This window comes from Micropterus dolomieu, linkage group LG17 (assembly GCF_021292245.1).
Source record: "Micropterus dolomieu isolate WLL.071019.BEF.003 ecotype Adirondacks linkage group LG17, ASM2129224v1, whole genome shotgun sequence".
In the NCBI taxonomy this organism is placed as follows: Eukaryota; Metazoa; Chordata; class Actinopteri; order Centrarchiformes; family Centrarchidae; genus Micropterus; species Micropterus dolomieu.
Genome location: NC_060166.1, coordinates 28162870 through 28183788, shown reverse-complemented (window position 1 = coordinate 28183788; position 20919 = coordinate 28162870). Strand labels below are relative to the sequence as shown.

General features: G+C 39.5%; 1 protein-coding gene across 1 annotated transcript in view; it reads left to right on the top strand.

The window, feature by feature from the left end:
- pitpnm3 (PITPNM family member 3) overlaps positions 1-20584 on the top strand; it is a 35896-nt gene extending 15312 nt beyond the window's left edge. The window contains exons 3-12 of the mRNA XM_046072822.1: positions 8546-8743; positions 8900-9048; positions 11285-11401; positions 14447-14563; positions 14665-14813; positions 14994-15143; positions 15308-15491; positions 15660-15788; positions 15967-16373; positions 17689-20584. Coding sequence (XP_045928778.1) covers positions 8546-8743; positions 8900-9048; positions 11285-11401; positions 14447-14563; positions 14665-14813; positions 14994-15143; positions 15308-15491; positions 15660-15788; positions 15967-16299 — 1526 coding nt within the window. The 3' untranslated portion in view covers positions 16300-16373; positions 17689-20584. The remainder of the gene's footprint in view (positions 1-8545; positions 8744-8899; positions 9049-11284; positions 11402-14446; positions 14564-14664; positions 14814-14993; positions 15144-15307; positions 15492-15659; positions 15789-15966; positions 16374-17688) is intronic.
- The last annotated feature ends 335 nt before the right edge of the window (positions 20585-20919 follow it).

The following is a 20919-nucleotide window of genomic DNA, read 5'->3' as shown; positions in this document are numbered from 1 at the left end:
TGTCATTATTTCAATTTATTCTTCACTTGTTTAATAATAAAGACTGACTTGATTCCAAAGAAACCTCCTACTGATCCTTTGCTGGCCCCGGAGATTCCTCCTTTACTTATAACTCACTGCTATACTTTTTTAATGATAAATTTATTGCCATAAACACCTACTAGTTAATTCATTCAAGTTTTATTACTTAATAAAGTCTTTAAATCAATGAAAAACCTCCTCCAACGGTTGGGGCGGGACCGGATGCACCCCTCTTATCAGTTACATACAGACATATTTCCGGTTGGGGTGGGACCGGATACACCCCTCTTATCAGTTACATACACATATCCGGTATGGGGGCGGGACCGGAAGTAGCTGTCAAAATTAGTTTGATGGAATGTCATGTATACTTCTCTCTCGGGGGCAGCAGGTGACCCGCAGCCACAGATCCAGACCCCACAGCACCAGAGCCAGAAACACCTGCAGGAAGTGATGGACTACTGGAAAGGGGAGAAGTTGTGTTAGTAACATGCAATAATGGGATGAGGTTGCATACAGAGGGAGAGAAAGTAGAGGAGAGAGGAGCTCAGTGCATCATAGGAAATCCCCCGGCAGTCTAGGCCTATAGCAGCATAACTAAGGGATGGTTCAGGACTCACCTGAGCCAGCCTTAACTATAATCTTTATCAAAGAGGAAAGTCTTAAGCCTACTCTTAAATGTGGAGATGGTGTCTGCCTCCTGAACCCAAACTGGAACCTGGTTCTACAGGAGAGGAGCTTGATAGCTGAACGCTCTGGCTCCCATTCTAATTTTGGAGACTCTAGGAACCACAAGTAACCCTGCATTCTGGGAGCGCAGTGCTCTGGTGGGGTAGTAAGGTACTATGAGCTCTTTAAGATAAGATGGTGTCTGATCATTAAGAGCTTTGTAGGTAAGAAGAATGTTTTAAATTCTATTCTGGATTTTACAGGAAGCCAATGCAGATAAGCTAAGACAGGAGAAATATGATCTCTTTTCCTGGTTCCTGTCAGAACACGTGCTGCAGCATTCTGGATCAGCTGAAGAGTCTTAATGGACTTAATGGAGCAGCCTGATAATAAAGAATTGCAGTAATCCAGCCTAGAAGTAACAAATGCATGGACTAGTTTTTCTGCATCATTTTTAGACAGAATATTCCTGATATTCACAATATTACATAGGTGAAAAAAGGCGGTCCTTGAAATTTGTTTAATGTGAGACTTAAACGACATGTCCTGATCAAAGATAACTCCAAGATTCCTCACGGTGGTGCTGGAGGCCAGGGCGATGCCATCAAGGGAAACTGTATCTTTAGATAATGCGTCACGGAGGTGCTTAGGCCCCAGAACAATAACTTCAGTTTTACATTTTAACATTAGAAAATTACAGGTCATCCAGGTTTTAACATCCTGAAGGCACATTTGAAGTTTAGCTAACTGATGAGTTTCATCTGGCTTGATCAATAGATATAACTGAGTATCATCTGCATAACAATGAAAGTTTATGGAATATTTCCTGATAATATTGCCTAAGGGAAGCATATATAAAGTGAAGAGGATTGGTCCGAGGACAGATCCTTGAGGAACTCCATGACTAACTTTGGCGTGCATGGAGGACTCATCGTTAACATGTACAAACTGAAATCGGTCTGATTAATAGGACTTATGCCAGGCCTATCTCCCCCAGTGAATGGGGGAGACAGGAGAAGCTGTGGCTGTCTGGGAGCATATGTCAGCAAACTCTTCGTAATAACATTTAGCTATCTAAAATATAAAGAATTAATCTGTCAAAATCGTGTTATCGTGTTAATTATTGATATTGAATGATATGATGTTAAGTGCATGGTAAACATGGAAAAAGGAGTGTTGAATAAAGATGCAGAAGTCGATTTCAGCTGTTAGTGTTTGTATGTGGGTGTTTTAATGGGAATGTGGATCTTTCAGATCAGTTTGAGAAGTACAGTACATATAAACTTGTACCACACATTTTATTGTGTGTCATGTAATGTGGGGAACTGGTCTTGGTCTTGACTTGGTCTCAGCCGATAAAAGTCTTGGTCTTGTCTCGGTCTTGATAAACTCTGGTCTTGGTCTTGACTTGGTCTATATATAGGGGTTTTGAGAATTTTGAGGGCAAAATTATCATACATATACGGCTATTATGGTAACATTTGTAAGGTAGAAACAATTATGTCACATTTGAAATGCAGCACTTTGAATGGTTAACAGAATCATGATCATATCATGTTAACAGAGAAGGTCACAGCAACACAGAGCGAGAATAACAGTAATGCATGAAGTGTTCTGCCTTTGTCAAATCAAGCCTTTTAGAGAACAGAAGATACTCTTCTTCCTTGATGGATTGCTCTCCAACTCACAGCTTTTCCACCACTCCCTCTTGTGCAATAGTTGCCAAATATCAAGCGAGCATTGTGGCTTTTTCTGTAAAGGTCTTGTCATGTTAACAAAACAATAAACGGTCCAATTAATAAATAGAAATATATGCTTGAATGCCAAGAAACCATTACTTTTACAGATAGCCTTGATGAAGCCAGTAATGTTATGTATGTTATGTTTCCGTCAGCATATATGTTTCCTGCTTAAGCAGGGAACCCATGAGTATCTGTGTGTATCTCATTTAGTGACACATGATAGTAAATAACCAAAGCTGTGATTTATTAATTTAATCATATCCAGCCAGTCATGAAGTGGGATTCTAGTAGTGCTGATAAAGGTGATGGAGTGTGAAAGCAGATGCACATCATGGGCTTGCAGCTATACCTGTTTTTAATTATGGGTTTGCATGCCTGCTCCACTGAGCGGACTTCGATGCTGTCAAATTATGTGTTAAATTAAAAACCATAGACAGGTGCACATGGCTGGATGCAGACATACAAACACACTCACTCACACAGACACAGAGAAAGAACAGCGGCACACGTCACCCATTTCCTGCTCTGTAATATGGTAGTTAGGTGTTATAAAGGCATGGAAAGACAATCAAATCGGGCTCCTATGGGTATGACTTTGATATCAACACCCGTCAACAGCCGAGCTTTTATTATGATGAATGCTGCTAATACAGAGAAAATTATCTTCCAATTGATTTCCAGCTGTGCTCCAATGGGAAATATGATCATTCAAGACAGCAAATGCACATGGAATTATAGTAATTTTTATCAGTATTGATTACATGGCTAATGGTGCTTTAATATAAAGATAGGAAGGTGTATTTTTTGCTCGCCACAAAGTTATTTCCTAATAGGATGCTAGTGTGCTGAGAGCATGGTGGAACCTGAGGGGACGGTGCTGAGTTAAAAGTCTCTTTCCGTCTCTTTTTGTTACAAAGATGTTTCAAGGCCACAGTGCAATCATCCTCCCTCACCTTATGAATTCTCTGCTTGTCCTTCCTTTAACATCTGTCATTAGCTGGTTCACTCTCCCCTGCCTCGTGCTTAAATCATAATCTTTCCGTTTCCATTTAATGGGACTGGTGTGTGCTTAGATTTTTACAGCAGACACACAGACACACTTGTGTGCACATGTTAGTCCTTTTTTCCCCCTCTTTGTCACCATGTAGCTCAATCTTTCCTGCTAGCCCTCCTCTCTCACTGCTTCTTCCACAGAACACGTCTTTTGAAAATATATTATGTATGTTAGTGTGTTTCAGAAAATGCGTCAGGCTGTGGCCCTCTCTCTTTTCTCTCTCTCTGTCAAAATAATCTGTCCCCCCCTCTCTGCTTATTTTGCTGTGAAATATAGAGCTGTGCTAATGTTGCAGAGACTAAAAGAGAATGCTCCTCCTTTGAGAGGTGTGGGTCAGTGCTCATTAATGATAATACTGTGTGTGTATGTGCGCGTGTGTGTAGGTACATGCACACGTGTGAGAATGCTTTCTTAGATACCTCAGAGAATGTATGATTGCTGAAATCACCGCAAGCAGTGTACAGTATGTACAATAACTCTGTCTTCAGTTAAAAGCACTAGTTTGATTAGAGAATAGGTATTGGATGTTATGTGACATTCAGTTGTCATCATAACGGTCCAAACAGGTGGCCAGAGAGAGTGGCATTTAATCTGTTTTCTGTGGTGGATCTTTAGCTGTCAGTTTCCGATCTAGTAATTTCTGAAAACCTGCCTTGTTTGTAAATATCCACCCAAATATTTAATAACCCCAAACCCTGTAAAAATGTAAAGGTTTGACCAGAAGTAGCACTACATATAAATTCATCTTTCTCCGTCCAGATCAATCCTCTTTTTTTGCCAATCAATCCTTAATGAATCAAAATCAAGGAATACTGTTAGATTTCAAATGACTGCATATAACTTTATATCAATTCCTTTTATAATTCTTTAAGTTAGTTTCCCTAATTTCAGAAAATTATTTAATTGCATATTTAACGATTCTTTAGAGAAGAGATTCATCTGCATATTTGGTTTTTGATTAATCAATAATCTATAAATCAGAAAATAGTTTAAAAACCCCATCACAATTTTCTATAGCCCAAAGTGATGTTTGTCATCACAGTGATGTTTGACTGTCAGACCAACAGTCCAAAACCCAAAGATATTCAGCTTACAGTTATGTTAAGAGAAATCAGCAAATGTTCACATCTGAAAAGCTGAAACCATCAACTTTTAATGTCAAACTACAAATTGATAATCAAAATAGCTGCAGATCAATTTCTGTTACATTATTAATTGTTGCCGTTCTACTTCAACACACCATCCAAAACCCCCAAAAGTATTCAATTTGCAATGATATAAAACAGCAAATCCTTCAATTTGAAAGGCTGAAATTGAATTCTTTTGGCATTTTAGCATTATAATGTGTCTGCTTAAAATATGTCAATGTGAATGGGAAAAAAATTATAACAGTCACAACTTCTCTCTTTAGCCATTTTCAGACATGCACTCCCTTATGTTAGTCTGACGGCAATTTAACATGTTAGTCACATGTATCACTTTCAACACAGCTGATATCTTAACTACATGCTGTCAGATTAATCTCAAGGCTGCAGCGCTATCAGATCAGTCTATAAAAAGACGATGTACAATACAGCCACTGAAATAATCTGACCAACAGTCTCCCTCCACCCCCCACAACTTTGTGGACAAATCAATGAATATCCATCTCAGCTTAACATCCTGTCATTCAACGCCTGTTATTATAAAACAGTCAGCAGAATTTGCTCTCTAATAACATTATAGGATGAAATCAATGTGAAAATGTATCAGTGGATTCACTGTGAGACGATGGGGTGAGCGTCTCTCGTTCTCATGAGGGTCATAAAGTAGGAGTTTCAAAATGGAGACTTTACTATCACGGGCATCCAATCAGATGCATTGATTAAGTGAAGAAACTTCAACCCTCTGAACAAAGTTTATTTCTTCAAAACTCAAAGGTTTAATTTATGAACATATAAGGGGGTGTGAGAAACTGACATGATCTGTTCAATTTGAAAGAAAACAAGCATAAGATTAGAAACTAAAGCCATCTCAAAGGAAGAAGTAAAGATAAATATCTAATTTAAAGCTCTCAGATAACTAACATGGACACAGGATAAGAACTAAAATAAACTCTTCTTGCTGCCACCCCATGCGAAAGTCAAAGAGTGTTTGAATGAGAGTGTAGGCCTTAAGTAAATTGTGATCAGGTGAAATCAGGTTAAAGAGGAGCGACGAAAAGGTGAAAACAAGAGCCAATCAGTGATGAGGAAAAAACAGGAAAGGAAGTGAAGTAAAGGAAGTCAGGGGCGAGGTCAATCTCAAAAAGTTTTGCAACGTTTTTGGATTGACTGACATTTACTTGAAACGCTGTGCAACGTTCTGCAATTGGCTTCGAGGTGTGTTTTCTCCCGTTTGGTGGGCGTGTCACAGCTGACACAAGTTTGCAAACACAATCGTGTTAAAGAGGCAGGAAAATGCAGTACGCTTGCGTACACAACAGGTTGTGTACGCTTGCGTACACAACAGGTTGTTGAAGGCACCACCGTTTCCATTGAAAAAAACGTTTTACTATGTTTTGTCGAAGCTGAACTCACCCCAGTTAGATGGAGGAAGAAAGTGGATAAAACCAATATAAAAACTGAGATCTTTACTACAGTCATTAAGGCTTCAACAGCAAAATATGTTTTAAAATTCATCCGTACTCTCTCAGCTCCAACCAGTTATCAAATATAATGTGAGCATGTGGCTCTTTCTGTGAATGTGCTGTCCTGTCTGAATAAAGGCGTAAGGTTAGATTAGATTCAACTTTAGTGTCATTATGCAGAGTACGGGTGCAAAGCTAATGAAATGCAGAAAGGAAGGCATGAGGGACATAACATAAAAGTAACCTATGTCTAAGTGAGAAAATGCCACCACTTTAACAGATAGATGAAGCCAGCAATTTTATGTAGCCTAATCCATAAGGAAAAGGGCTTTACACACACAAATAGAAACACACAGACACACAAAAACGTGCATGCTTCTACACAGAAAAGTGGTAGATCCTACTCTTATTTTCTATGCTAGGGTTGAACCCAATTCATTTGAACCTGAACACCTAAGCAAACAAATGATGCAGTGTTTATATTCCTTGTATTTGTCTGGTTAAATAATACCAAATAAAAAAAGTAATGTTTTACCCTGATGAATTTAAATTAGCCTAAACAATCCCTAAACCAGCCATATCTTCCTAACCAGCAACCTATTTTTTGCCCCTCAAAAGCAGGCCCATTCAGATGGAAAACCATTCAAATCTAGCGTCACGGATACATACAGTGTTTCAGATTCCATCGTCTTTGTTTTGGCCGTGAGAATTTATTAACTCCACCTGATTCTCCCTCATGTCTGAAAGAGCAGCTGTTAATTTGTATTCTTTAAGTTTCTGATCCTTCACAGACCAAGCACGCAACATGCGACTGCATTTCTATGGTTTGTTTCAGGGGTGTAAGTTGAATCATATTGGTAGAGACACAACAATGTAGCTTCCCCCCCCCTGCCCGGATGAAGTAAGGCTACTGTTTTCAAAATCAAAAAAATTATTTGTAATAAAATCTCTCTCTCTCTCCTTCTCTATCTCTTAGCACTGTCCATTGGACTGAAACAACAGCTAAGCAATAGTCACATTTACTAGATCTCAGCCATAGACTGTATATAAAATCTCAGACAATAATTTGATGTAGCCCCTAGAAGGGGAACATCGGACTTATCTAATATGATTTACCTCCACAGATAATGTGAATGGAGTTTCTCACAAATTGGTAAGGACTGTCCATATGCAAACCTACGCCCTTGGTTTATTTATAACCATTCCAGTAGGCCACAAAGAAAGGGTTAATCTGCCAATAACTGGCTGCTTCATGACACAAAAAAAGACTAATCTTGGTGGCACACATTTTGTTTTTCCTTTTGTTTCAGCTCTCTTCAGTGATGCTGCTTCCTGTTCCAGCTCCTGGTCTATACCTTATATCCACTCTATCAAAAGATTAAAACATATCTCAGTAAATTGATGCACATTATAGTACATGGGTGCGAGTACATGACATGATGCAGAAGTGGGGTTATCTGCTTGTTGAGTGTCTGCGTGACATACATGTGACATACGTAGAAATATATAGATAGACATCCCATTCAATAGTTTAGCAAAACATGGACTGGTTAATAGGTTGCCACTGAGGTCAGCATTTCATCTGTAGCACACTGTGTAGCGCAGCGGTGGACTAGAGGCTCATTCAGATGTGAGTCAAGCCATATCCTGTGTCATAATAGATCCAAAGTAACATACAGGGCCTTGGTAACAGGATAATGAGTGCTCTCCAGAGTCAGGTTGAAAAAACATTTTGAGTTTCATAATACAGGTAGAAGAGGATAACAGTGTGGAAGTGTTCTCAAAGAATGAGATGAGCGTTATGGCTGTGTTGTTCAGCTATGTTGGGCAATACTGTTTGGTGGAAGTCGTATTACATTCATTGTGAGTGTCCTTTTGTCCCCAGGATGCATTGTAGGGTTTAAGATAAATGTGATATTGAACTGACGGACAGACACTTGCCTCTCAAACGATTAAATTATTGATGAAATATGGTTCCTCAAGGCTCTGTGTCTTAGGGAATAACAAGTAGATCCATGATGTCTGGTGGAACTGTGTCTACAGAGAAAATTCTCCTTTTCCTATTATACAGTATTATTGTTGAACAAATGGGATAGATAGATAGGTGCCGGTGGGAGAGAATAACCCAGCTTGATAAAATTATTCTACTTTAATTATTCTATGTCAGAGTCAAGGAGTCAAGAGCAAGATGATTTTTGGGACTTCCAAAGCCAACGGATTGAACCCCATGAACGGTAGAAGCAGTCTCTGTCATTTCTCCTACTTAGTGCTTGTCTTTGGTTTTAAAACACAAAGTCAATGCACAGCAAGAGGCTCTTATTAGGCAAAATAACAGCATTGATTGAAAGACTGAGGACAATCAATTGTTGTGCAATCAAAGCATTTCCATTCCTCTTCCCTCTCCGTTTGTCCTTGTCTTTTCTCTTTCCCTCCTCTTCTCACACTCCCTAGCGGAGAGCATCCAAGGCCATACAAACGTGTTTCTGGAAGGTGATCAAACTCCTGGAGGTCCAGCTTCACAGCCATCCTCTGAGACCAAGACTGAGGGAGGAGGAGTAGAAGAGGGAGGTCGTAGAGCCAGCTTGACTAGTGTGGAAAGTGAATCGTCGATTTGCTCCATGGGCCAGCTGGGAAACACCATCGCTAACAGTGAGTGGGAGGGAAGGAGAGAAACAGAGAAGCTACTCTGCCTTGTCTCATTTATTCAATTATCTTCTGTAGATGAATTCAGGCTCATGAGGTTTTACAGCTCTTAAGTTGACCTCAGATTTCCACAAGTCAATGCTTGCATATGTGTTTTTCCAGTTTCCAGTAGCTGGTGGGGCTCCAAGAGGCTGGATTATGCTTTGTACTGCCCTGATGTTCTGACTGCCTTCCCAACAGTGGCTCTGCCTCACCTTTTTCACGCCTCGTACTGGGAGTCCACTGACGTAGCAGCTTTTGTTCTTCGGCAGGTGGGCAAGCATTATTGACAGCCTATAGTGTTTTTCTCAGCAAGTTTCAATTTAATTAGCGCACTAAAACCATTGAAGGCTTACTGTTTTTTCATGTGAGACGTGTGCATAATTAGCATACTGTAATGTATTACCAACAACTATAGGTAACTAGCATAATGTAAAGACCGAACTTGTCAAATCAAAGAGGTTCTGTAAGCATGTTGCTGTGGGTGACAAAATAAGGTACGTCTCCAGTCTCTTGTTAAGGTCATACATTTGTATATGAACCCTGCTTTCCTTGATGTAACAATTATAGTCAGCTTCAGGTCCACGGGCTCCGGGTTTGTTTGCTTCTATTTTGTTATAACCCAATGAGAGCAGCAGGAAGCCACTTGCTGTCACTGCATCAAAAATGTAGCTTTTTGTGAGATGAATGTATGTATGTATGTATGTATGCTGAAATGTTACTGTATAACATAACAAAACCACCAATAAGAAAGTTGTAGGAGAATAGCCTTTCTTTATAGCTTTAATGTAAAGTGGTAGTAGTTGGTGGTAGTTTTAGAAACTTGTTTTGGCCTTACTTGCAAGGTTGTTACCAGAATCAATGCTCTCGCCATGAATTCATAATCTACATGGGTGTTGACATAAGAAGACATTTGTACAAACTTAACATGCTTCACATAAGACATGGAGACGTCTTAAAGATGAGGAAAAAGTCAAGATATAAAAATAGTATATACAAAATAAAAGCTTGTTGTGCAAATTTGAAAACAGCTGAATGGAAGGAGTCCTAGGATTGGCCCTTGGGGAGCTCCACATGCCATTTCAGTTCGTTCTGATATATAATTGCTTGTAGGGAAGACTTGAACCAATTTAATTCCAATCCTCTAGCTCTGACTAGCTGATGTAGTTTTTTTTAACATATGCCATGTTTTAGATGCTGCATCTTCAGTGATTTTTCAGGTTGTACTCATAGTTTAAGATAATGAAATGTGACTGTTTTATATTCTTCTCTTTTGCAATTTCTTTGAACCAAACGCTATTAGTTGTGGAACAGCTGTTTCCATTTAATGATGTCTTCTTGCTTCACAAACAACACAGCATAGAAGGGAGATGCTGCTTAGCTGTTCTAGGGACCCTTCTGCACAGACGACACCCTGAATATGTTATTACCACAAGTCTGGCAGGGAGCCAGTGATGTCTTCAACACTCCTTTATGACACGTAACTGTGGACAGAGCCAGCAATAAGAAATAAATAATGCATATAGAGATTTACCCAAACATTGTAATCATAAATATTGTTTTACATGATTTCAAGACATCTTACAGTATATGTGAGCTACAGTCCACTACCGAGTCATGGCATGTGGATCTACAAGTCAGATCACACTACATTGCTTATTTTTATAGTACTAAGTGGGAATGAAACTTTGGCCCTGGCAGCGTTACTACCACCATCTACCCACTGTGATTACATTCACATGTAAGGGGCATTTGTGTGTCTGTGATAGTGACAAGAATGCTTACTGAATGCTTATGCACCAACAAAGAACAACAAGTGTATCACATCATGTTCTATTAGAAGCTCCTGGAAACACTGGCAGCATTTGAACTTGATCATTAGAAACTTTTTTTCACCCTTTCTATGTCTGCTGCACCATGTCTTCTTTGTGAGAAAACGTGAGGGAAATAAGGAGAACACATAGGAAAGAAGATGTAATATCAAAGCCTTCGGGAAGCTAATAAACCTGAAGTTCATTATTTTGGTTCAGTGATTTTCAGCTCATTCAATGCAGCATCATAGTAAGGGATTGTAATAGAATTTAAGCTAAAGATGTACTTTTCTCACAGTCCAAGTTTAGTGCTTAAGAGAATGTAGGAGCCTCTCTATATCCAAGCCACCCAGTGATTGGGTCAGGAATGGTATGTATTGCCTCTGCACGGTAATATTCTGTGACTGCTCTAAACCACTGTTTAGCCCTTGATCAGTGTCATTGCTGCTCTTGTTACAAAGCTTTCCATTAGAATTGTGATTTATGATCCCAAAACATAACTGCATATTAATTTAAAGGTTTCAGATGGTAAACCTTCTATGTTATTATTGTCTATACTTTATTGCATCAATGTACAGAAATTGTTTAGGTAAGACTAGAGTCATTACTGAGAGACAAACTGCTTAGACTGTCTGCGTAATATAGGATTTGTGTGTGGAAATGCTTGCTCTTATATATGCATGTGTATTATTGACAGCTCATGCGATGTGACTGTGTGAAGACCCAGGAAGCGGACAATTTGGACTCAGCTCCGTTCTCTCCCTCCAGCCCACGAGAAAAATGGCTCAGAAGGAGGACACATGTCAAACTAAGGGTAATAAATTATTTGGTGGTTTATTTTGTATGAATGTACTTTTGTCCCAGTTTGTTTTACTGGCAGAAATGTGAATTTATCTCAATTCACTTTTAGAAGCTCATGCTCAAATGAACAAATTCTTAAATATTTTAAGAAAGCTCTTTGGCTTGGGAACAATTTATTACACAACCTGGAATATTGTCTCTAAGGTGCCTTTAATTCTCAGAAATACAACCATCCATACAAACACACACATGTACAGCAGAAATTGTTATTATTATGCATTGGTCTTTCATTCCTTCAAACTAAAAATAAGAATTTATTGTTAAATGCTGAGGTTGTAGTGCTTCAGTACGTGTGAATGGTCTGAATTTCTTAAAATACTCCCACACTTTGATCTTGAAGAACTGTAGCAAGCAGACACACACACACACTTAACTTGATATAGCCATACACAGTAGAACAATCAAGGTCACGTTGCTATCCACCAAATGCTCCTGTTATCTTCCATTTTCTAAAGAAAAGAATTTAGTTACTGCTTGCTTTTTACGAGGCTCTAAATAGAACTGTGCAAGCAGAGTACCATGGAAACATATATATTTGAGTCTGCGGAGGTTTTCTTGTTTCAGTGTCATCTCATTCATGCCTCACCTTGGCCAAGTGATGTGTTTCTGATGTAAGTTCTTGAAAAAAAGCACCTCTACAAAAGTTGTAGATACAATTCAGCATCGGAGATTCAGAGCCACTCCGTGCTGATTAAATCTGGGCACAGATTGGGCTTGTCTGCTGCAGAGTGATACTATTCAGAGAGACTTGGCATCTCTTTCTGAGCTTCCTCAGCTTGGTAAAAGGTCTTTGTCACAACTGGGAAGGGCCCACTAGTGTGGGTGTTGTTTCTTGTATATGCAGTGGGGGTCTGACTCTCCAACTCATCTCTTCCACACTTTGTCTGTGAGTGGATAGTGATACTGAGGCGCTTGTTGCTTTTCTGTTTTCACATATGACCATACAGAGACTACCTAGTGAACTGTGTCAGGGAAATCTTACTAGACCTCGATGTTAGGCCTCCCAAAGACACACAGTAACTGTGATGTTTTATGTACTGTATTAGAGTGTGACACAGGAGTGGATTTTCACCCCTGTCCCATCACACTCCCACAAAATCCCGTAATAAATGGTGAAATTGACGAAAAAATGTTAGGCTAGTGAGCGTGCGCAGGTGTGCATATGTGATTTGTTTACTATGTGCTTGCCGTCACTGGATCAGTAAGTAAGACCCCATGCAATTGATAGTTGACAAAGCTAGTGCAACAGCTGTGCTATATGCAGATGCTCCATTATCCTTTGGTGAGTGCTGTCAATAAACAAAAGTTAATTTTCAAGTAAACAAAATGTCATCACAGCCTCTCACTCCTGATGAAATCACTGCAATAAATAACAAATCACATTTATTGCTGTTGCTTTTGTTTACACATAATATACATTATAGTATGTTTATGTAAGACATGACTCTTGTATTTTATATTTTTAAAAATGAACATTCTATTACATCTTCATAAGCATACATCTTGCAGAAGCTTGTGGAGGAAATGTTATTTTTTATCTACAGGGCAAAAAACACATTTCAAGGTGTCTAACCATTTGGGAGAAAAGCAAGGTGTAAGGTAAAAGAGCATTTGTGCCGAGCAAAATTCTCCAGGATAAAGTAAAGGTTACAGAAATGGAAGAGAAGTCTGTAGGAAAATAACAATTCCTGTCATAGTGGGCCACAACAGTCTGAGAGTTATACATTAGTGTGCTGATAATATGCTATTAAAATGCATCCATCTCAGCAAGAAGAGATTTAGGGATTAGTGTTTCACTGCAGGCTCACTTGGAGGTACTCGCTGAATGGTGCAATATGGAGAAAAGAACAAGACAAGGAAGCTCAATATAGAGCTCCCATTGTGCATACTTCTGAGGCATTTGGCTAGGCATTGAAACTTGGAAATGGAACGCATCAAAGCACGGGAAACTTTGACCACTTCCCTCTTGTTGTATTGCACATGTCTTAAGGGCTTGTACAGCCAGGCCATGCAAGGACAAACACCAGTGGTGATTTTATTTGATCCTCACAGTAGTTCAGGCAGGCAGAGAGGTAATTTCATGGTCACAAGTTCTACATACTGTCTAATCATTTATTTCTACATTTTAGGCGGTCCATATAAAATGCTTTTAGTATTATCACTTCCCCAGCCCCCTCTTCTTCTAAATTTAGTTCTATGTGAATTTTGAATGGTTAAACACAATATTGATATATTATCATCTTTAACTCAAGTTAACTTGTTAGCAAACAGTTGCCTATATATACAACAAGCATATATGCAACAACAAAGCATTCATTTGTAATTGTGTTTATGAACACCAGGCTTATATAAGTCCAATATTCATTCACCTTTTAGCTCCGTTTACTCTCCACCAACTCATGACGTAATTATCAGGCTCTTTAGCTGATCAATACTTCAAGTCAGTCTGTTTGTGGTCTGCTGCTAGGCAAGTGCCATCGGGTAGGTAAATGAGCTGCCTGGTGCATCTGGAAATAACACTGATGAGAGGAAACCAAAACAGTAAAACTGTGGGTTGTAAAACCAAAATAATGAGCTGAATGAAAAGCTCCTTAGGGCTGAGATGAAGTGCAGAGAGTAGTGTTAATTCTACATTGGTTTATCATTACAAGTGACTCCTTGCAATACACAAAGTCATTTGATTAATTTTTTAATATTAAAATATTGACTGTAGCAGCTTTAAATATGTGTTTTGTAGCTATGGCTTTGTGAGCTCACAGACAGTCTGTGCAACGCAGGTGTAAGCATTGAAGTTAATTCTTGAACTTGGGGTCTTAATGTGTGAAAAAAATCTAAACTCAAAGTCCACTTAGTAGCTTCGTTAGATCTCTCTCACTCACCTCACAGTTTGTGTTGTCTAAATGTTCAGATTTGTTCCACAGAGAGCATCACTAATGCGCAAGCAGCACTAAAATATTAACCTTGACTTGAGTGTGATCCTTATTGTTATCTTCTGTAGAACGTCACTGCCAACCACAGGGTAAATGATGTCATTGCCACCGAGGATGGACCTCAAACTCTGGTTGGACGCTTCATGTACGGCCCCTTGGACATGGTCACTCTGACTGGAGAAAAGGTGAAAAGCAGCATGATGTTTGATTACCAAAGAAATGTGTTAATGTGTGTATTGAAAACTTACATTAACTTCCACCTGTTGACCCACCCTGCCTCTCTTAGGTCGATGTCCTGTTAATGACACAACCTCAGTCTGGCCGCTGGGTGCACTTTGACACCGAGGTGACCAACAGTAGCGGCAGAGTCACATATACCATACCCAAGAGCAGGAAGCTCAGCCTGGGAGTCTATCCAATTAAAATGGTGGTCAAGTAAGCATCTGTGTTGCATGCCCGGAGTAAAGCAGAGTGCTGCTTTATCACATAAGACGTAGCAATACATAGCAAAAGGAGAGCATTCTAGTAAGAGAGTATAAAGGGCCTTGAATGGAATAATAACCATGTATAGCAAATGCAGTCTCTTATGCAATCTCTCTCTTTTTCGATTCTAAGGGGGGATCAAACAAGTGCAGAGGCCTACCTGACTGTGTTGCCACGGGGCATGGAGTGTGTGGTCTTCAGCATTGATGGCTCTTTTGCTGCAAGTGTGTCAATCATGGGTAGTGACCCCAAGGTCCGTCCTGGAGCTGTTGATGTCGTCAGGTAATGCAACACAGCCTCTGAACGTGCGTTTGTCATGCATGTGTGTGTGTCATGTGTGCGCATGGGACGTTTTAAACATTTAAGCATGCCCTCTCTGTGATCATGCCAATACTGATAAAATGGATAACTATGAAGAGTGTTTGATGTTATGTATTCGCATGCAGGCATTGGCAGGACCTGGGATATCTGATTATCTACATCACAGGCCGCCCGGATATGCAGAAGCAGCGTGTGGTATCCTGGCTCTCGCAGCACAATTTTCCCCATGGGATGATCTTCTTTTCTGAAGGCCTGGTTCATGATCCCCTGCGACAAAAGACCATCTTCCTCAGGAACCTCATACATGAGGTACACCATCATTCTGACATTAACTGGGCTGTTGATCTTTCAAATAAAGCATGTGAAACATTTTGATCCTCCGTATCACTATTTTGCAAGCTCACAGTGTTGTAGCCTTGGGTTGTGCTGCATCGAAATGCCACACACTTCTCAACTGATTATTTCCTTTCTCAACAGTGTCACATTAAGATCAACTCTGCTTATGGCTCCATGAAGGACATCTCTGTTTACAACATGCTTGGCCTCAGCCCCTCACAGATTTATATTGTTGGCAGACCTTCAAAGAAGTACCAAAATCAGTGCCAGGTAGTTCAATTTTCATTTTTGTCTTTTATCTCTTTCTTTAGTGGCACTTCATGGTCTGTCTGTCTGCCTATTACAGTTAAAAGGTTTTGCTTTTCCTCTTGATTTGTCTCATTTACTTTGATCTTCTTACTACTCTCTGATCTGATTTTCTGACCCTTTTTCTGTGTGGTATATGTAGTTCCTGAGCGAGGGCTATGCAGCGCACCTCTCAACCCTTCAATTTGGACACAGAGCCAGACCCAAGAAATCCCCTTCGGTTCGTATGGTCCTAAGGAAAGGCTCATTTGGTCTGTCAGCGAAGCCCGATTTCCTGTGTAAGCGCACCCACCTGCGCAGGACCATGTCAGTACAACAGCCCGACCCACCCTGTACACCCAACCCCAAGCCTGAGAGAGCCCAGAGCCAGCCAGAGTCAGATAAGGACCACGGGGGAGGAGGAGGAGGAGGAGGAGGAGGCGGACAAGGCGCATGGGGACGGGCCTCCATGCATCGTGGAGACACTACTCCCTGACGTCAAAAGAGAGATGAAAGGATTGCAGGTGGATAGAAGAGGAGAACAAAGGGGTCTAAGTGTCCAGGGCCAAGGTGAGACCTTATTGTTTAAATATGAGGATTTAAAGGATAACTCCAGGTGATAACAACCTGTGTCCTATTTTTGTAGTTTTGGCGACCATTCTAATCGATAATTTGTACTCTAGTTATCTAGTTAACTACTAGTTATTGCCTAGCTCTTGGAAACAGTGATATTGCTGAAAAGAATTCAGACCGGGCAAGAGTTAGTTAGCTTACTTGCTGTGGTTGTGTGCGCACACAGTTGTCATGTTGCAATGAGGGATTATTTTTGACATTTCAGGTGCACTTGCTTTCATTTTTAATAGTTAATCTGACTAAATTGTTTTGTTTGCTTGTTTATCATTTGTTGCTTGACCTTCTGGACATGCACAGTAGTGTGTCATGTTGTCCTTCACAAATGATGCAGATTTCTCTTGTGATAGACCAGTGCGAGACTGTACTATACTGCTGTTTCATATTCTAAAACGAAGCAGTAAGGCGCATAATAAAAAAAGAATGTTTGCAAGATGTTGAATACTTCAGTGGATTAGGATTGCAATCGTGCACAGGCTTTCTCAGACAGCCTATGATCAGACGTTAGTTAAGAGCATAAAAATGGTGAAGATTGTCTGAATACGCCTCCTCCAATTGCTGTTATGCTTTTTTGTTTCCGTCTTAAGAATAACAATCACTGTCGCATTAAGGGCAGCAAACATTAAGCTAACATTAATAAATCCTAGCTGAATAATGCTTTCACCTTTTACTTCACAACTTTGCCTGTTAAGCCTTTGAGAGCTCGAGGCTGTGCGACGCTTTGACGCAAACACAGATTGATTTTGCTTGCTACTGTTGAGTTCTGGCAAAGTCAATAAATCTCCACCTCGATTAGATTATGCTCTGTGGTGTACCTGATACATTACGGTCTTCACACTTGTAGTAACAGAAGCATTATTATATTTATGAATAAACTGAAGTATAAAATAAAACAACAGAAAGGAATAATTAAAGAAGCAAATTAGCAAAATAACAAACAATGAGTGTGTTTTTTTCAGGATACTTAATATTCCGGTGACAGCCTATGTGATGCTATTATTAGCAGCAGCTCCCTATGAGGACTGAATGTAAATTTGTCCATGATTATAAGTACGGATGAGCTACAAATGCAATGTCCCACCATGCTTGAAATCCAGTAATTTCTTGATTTTGTAATATTGTCTTTGCAATTATGGTAATTGGAGTTGTGTCACCGTGAGAGCCTGTGGGAAGAAATATGCTGATACAGAACACACAAACACTAATCAATGTGTTAACTTTGAGACTTCACTAATTGTCCTCTCTCATTTGACAGTGTCACCTCTACCTACTGTACATGTACATTGGATCCTCTGCTGGTATCCCTCACAGCTCAGCTTTACCTCCTGCTTGGCCCTCTTCACTTTGCCACCTGTTTGGCCCTTTTTTTCCCCGTGACCTGCTCGTCAGATAATGTCACTCAGTCTTCGTGCCTGAAATTTTAAGCAGTTGCTGGAAATGGCAATGATTTTTGCGAATGTCTGTGTCTATCTCAAAATGTGTCTAATTGTAAAATCAAAAGAATGTACTTCAGATAGTAGATATACACACATATTCATATACACACGCACGCTTCAGAGGATGGAAAACATGACGACAGTACTGAATTTGAACCTGTTGAGACTGAGAGCAACAGATTATCAGACGCTGCATTACACACTGGCCTCATTTAGACTGCTGTGCTAACACGTGGTCATGTTGACTGACCACTGATGTAAATACCCAACACACATGATCCCTGTGGGGGCCTCTGGACGCAGAAGCACTGTGACATTTAGGTTCAGTCTGTATACAAGCTCTGCGATCTGGAGCCCCAATCAGCCAACCTCGCACAACGCCGGCCTCTGCCTCCATTTCGTTCCCAGTGTTAGACGTCTCCCTCAAGTTGTGGCTGGCGCACTACTCCAGCCCCCCCCTCCCATTTCTTTCTTCCACTCAACCAGTCAGGCAGAACATGCCTTTCGACAGCCACCTCAGACCAGGGTCCACTGAAGCTGAAGTGCTGTGGTGTGCACGACTTGGCCCCTGAGGTCGCATTTGCACTATCGAAGCACACCGCAGTGGTTCTCAATTTAGCTGCGGAACTTGCTTCAGAAACAAAGAGTTGTATTTGTATTTTATTGTATTTGTAGTTTTTGTTTTTCCTGATGATTGGGAACTGTGGCTGTGTGTTGGTTACTACACACACGTGCACACATAGTTGTAGGAAAGCGTTGGACTGACCAAAAAAATGTTTACAGATTGATAAACACAGTAAAAGGCGATATACATAATTAAAATGACAGTGTAGTCACTGTTGGCAACATTAGTTTAGTTGCATGGTAGCTGCAGTAGCTTGCAGGCCAGGCTTGCATGATTGAGAATCTTCACAGACAGTAGCTTGCAGGAGATTGTACAATAGACCCCATACTAGTTGAAATTCCACCAGGATGCCCTTGCATCTATTTACTGCAGCTACACTGGAACCAACAGATTTGTGATGAAATTTGATGCTGTCTTGTGCACTCAAGGTTGAATTGAGTCTTATTGTGGCCATGTTGTGCAAGTCAAACATATTTTTCTATAAGGAAATGTTGTAAAAATAAATATTTTCAATGTATGTTTTTGAACCTTTTGTTGTTTGACTTGTTGAATGGTTGATTTTTGCCTTAAATTGTTTTTGATGTTGTGTAAAAATACGGAATAATTATATTTGTTTGACCAAAGTATTGAGTTTAACTGTTACTTCATGACAAAGTGCATTTTATCTATCGTTGACATTTTGCTTTGACATGTTTTAGATACTGTATGTGTGTACATGTGTGAGTGAGTGTCTAGGTATTTGTAGGTTGTATTTACTGTGAACATGAAGACAGCTATGAGAAGTAAATGCCTCTGCGGAAGATTCTGAGGCCAGTGTTAACATACCTGCATGTTATCACTGCAGCTCACTTCTGCCGGCTTTTCAGAACTGAGCATGTATTTTTATAGGTTTGGAATGAAGCAGTGTATTAGAGGATTACTTAGTTGTGTTTTTTATACCTGCTATGAAAGAAAAAGGGCTTATGGGTTCTTAGGGTGTCTTGGTTTAACTGAAAACCTGCATTGCAGAGTAGAATGTGCAAGCCAACAGGGAGCTGTCTTCAACTCTTTTTCTTTCACCACCTGTAAACCATAGGTGGTCCAGTAATTAGCTATTTGATTACTACTAAGTATGTATGACTCCTGTAGTGCCGCCCCTGTAATTACAGTGCACCAATTAGCATTACTTGTTAATTATATAATATTGTAGAAACAATACTAAAATACTTACCTCGATTTTGTTTTTCATTTAGATTGTTAATTCTGAAACATTGTTATCCAAGTAATGAAATGAGCATTGCAATCAATGTATACACAATAATCAAAGTGACTCCAGTAGTCCGTATAACACATAGTGATATTTTCTGCCATGATCATACATTGGATGAGTAAAATATTTACGATTGGCAGCATTTTAGTAAAACATTGTTAGTAAATGGCAAATAATGATCTATTGGTTAAATGATTACTCTGCACATGTTAAATAATGGCTATCAACTGTCATGTTTGTGGTCCTCTTAACTAATAATACAATAGTATCTGTAAATTAGTTGTGAATAATAATCAAAACCCCCATATGTTGAGTAAAATCAAAATCAGTACTTGAATTGAGTTTTCAGTGGTAAAATAGTGTCTAACTATAACTGAGGCAGGGCATTGTTAATAAAGTGAAGTTACCTCTTACTCTTACCTCAGACGCACTTATAGTGGGATAAATGGAAATTGACAAATAGATCAATTCCTGTTTCATTTTATTCTTAGATACTAACGTGAAATAATGCCCACAGAAACAGAGCAAAGAAAAGAACAACCCCATATATTACATAATGTAAAATTGTGTCAATGTAAAAAGTGTTACACAATTATTGTCTTCAAATAAATATGATTAACCTCCCATTAATACTAATTAATGTTTTGAAATGATTAGTATTCACCAAATCTTGACTTAACTATTGGGTATTAACCTAATTTGCCATTTATAAACAACTCTTGAGGAAACTGCTATAAAGTTTGTTTTGTACAGATCTCCTATGATGATGAACATGTTATTGTGTTGATTGGACTCAGTCCACCTTTCATTATTGCATAAATAAAGATATTTCACAGTTGAAGAATTTTGTTTTGCTCTAGGAGTGTCTTTATTATTCCATCCCTGATCTCCAGAGAAGCTGAAGTACTTGCGATAAGCTTTTTTATACTTCAAGGTCAGAGTTTTACTATGGGGCATCAGACTTGACTGCAATATCGTCTTATTTCGATTTTGTAAGGCTTACTGGATTGTAAAGTCAAACTTAGAAACCTCACTCTCACAACTTTCCTTTTTTCACCATTCACTTACTAAACTCTCAGAACTATAAATCAGCCAGTTTGATTTAGTACTAATAGATTACCAGCTTTTACAGTGGCAGCCACAGCCATAGGCCTTATTCTGCCTCACACAGTCATC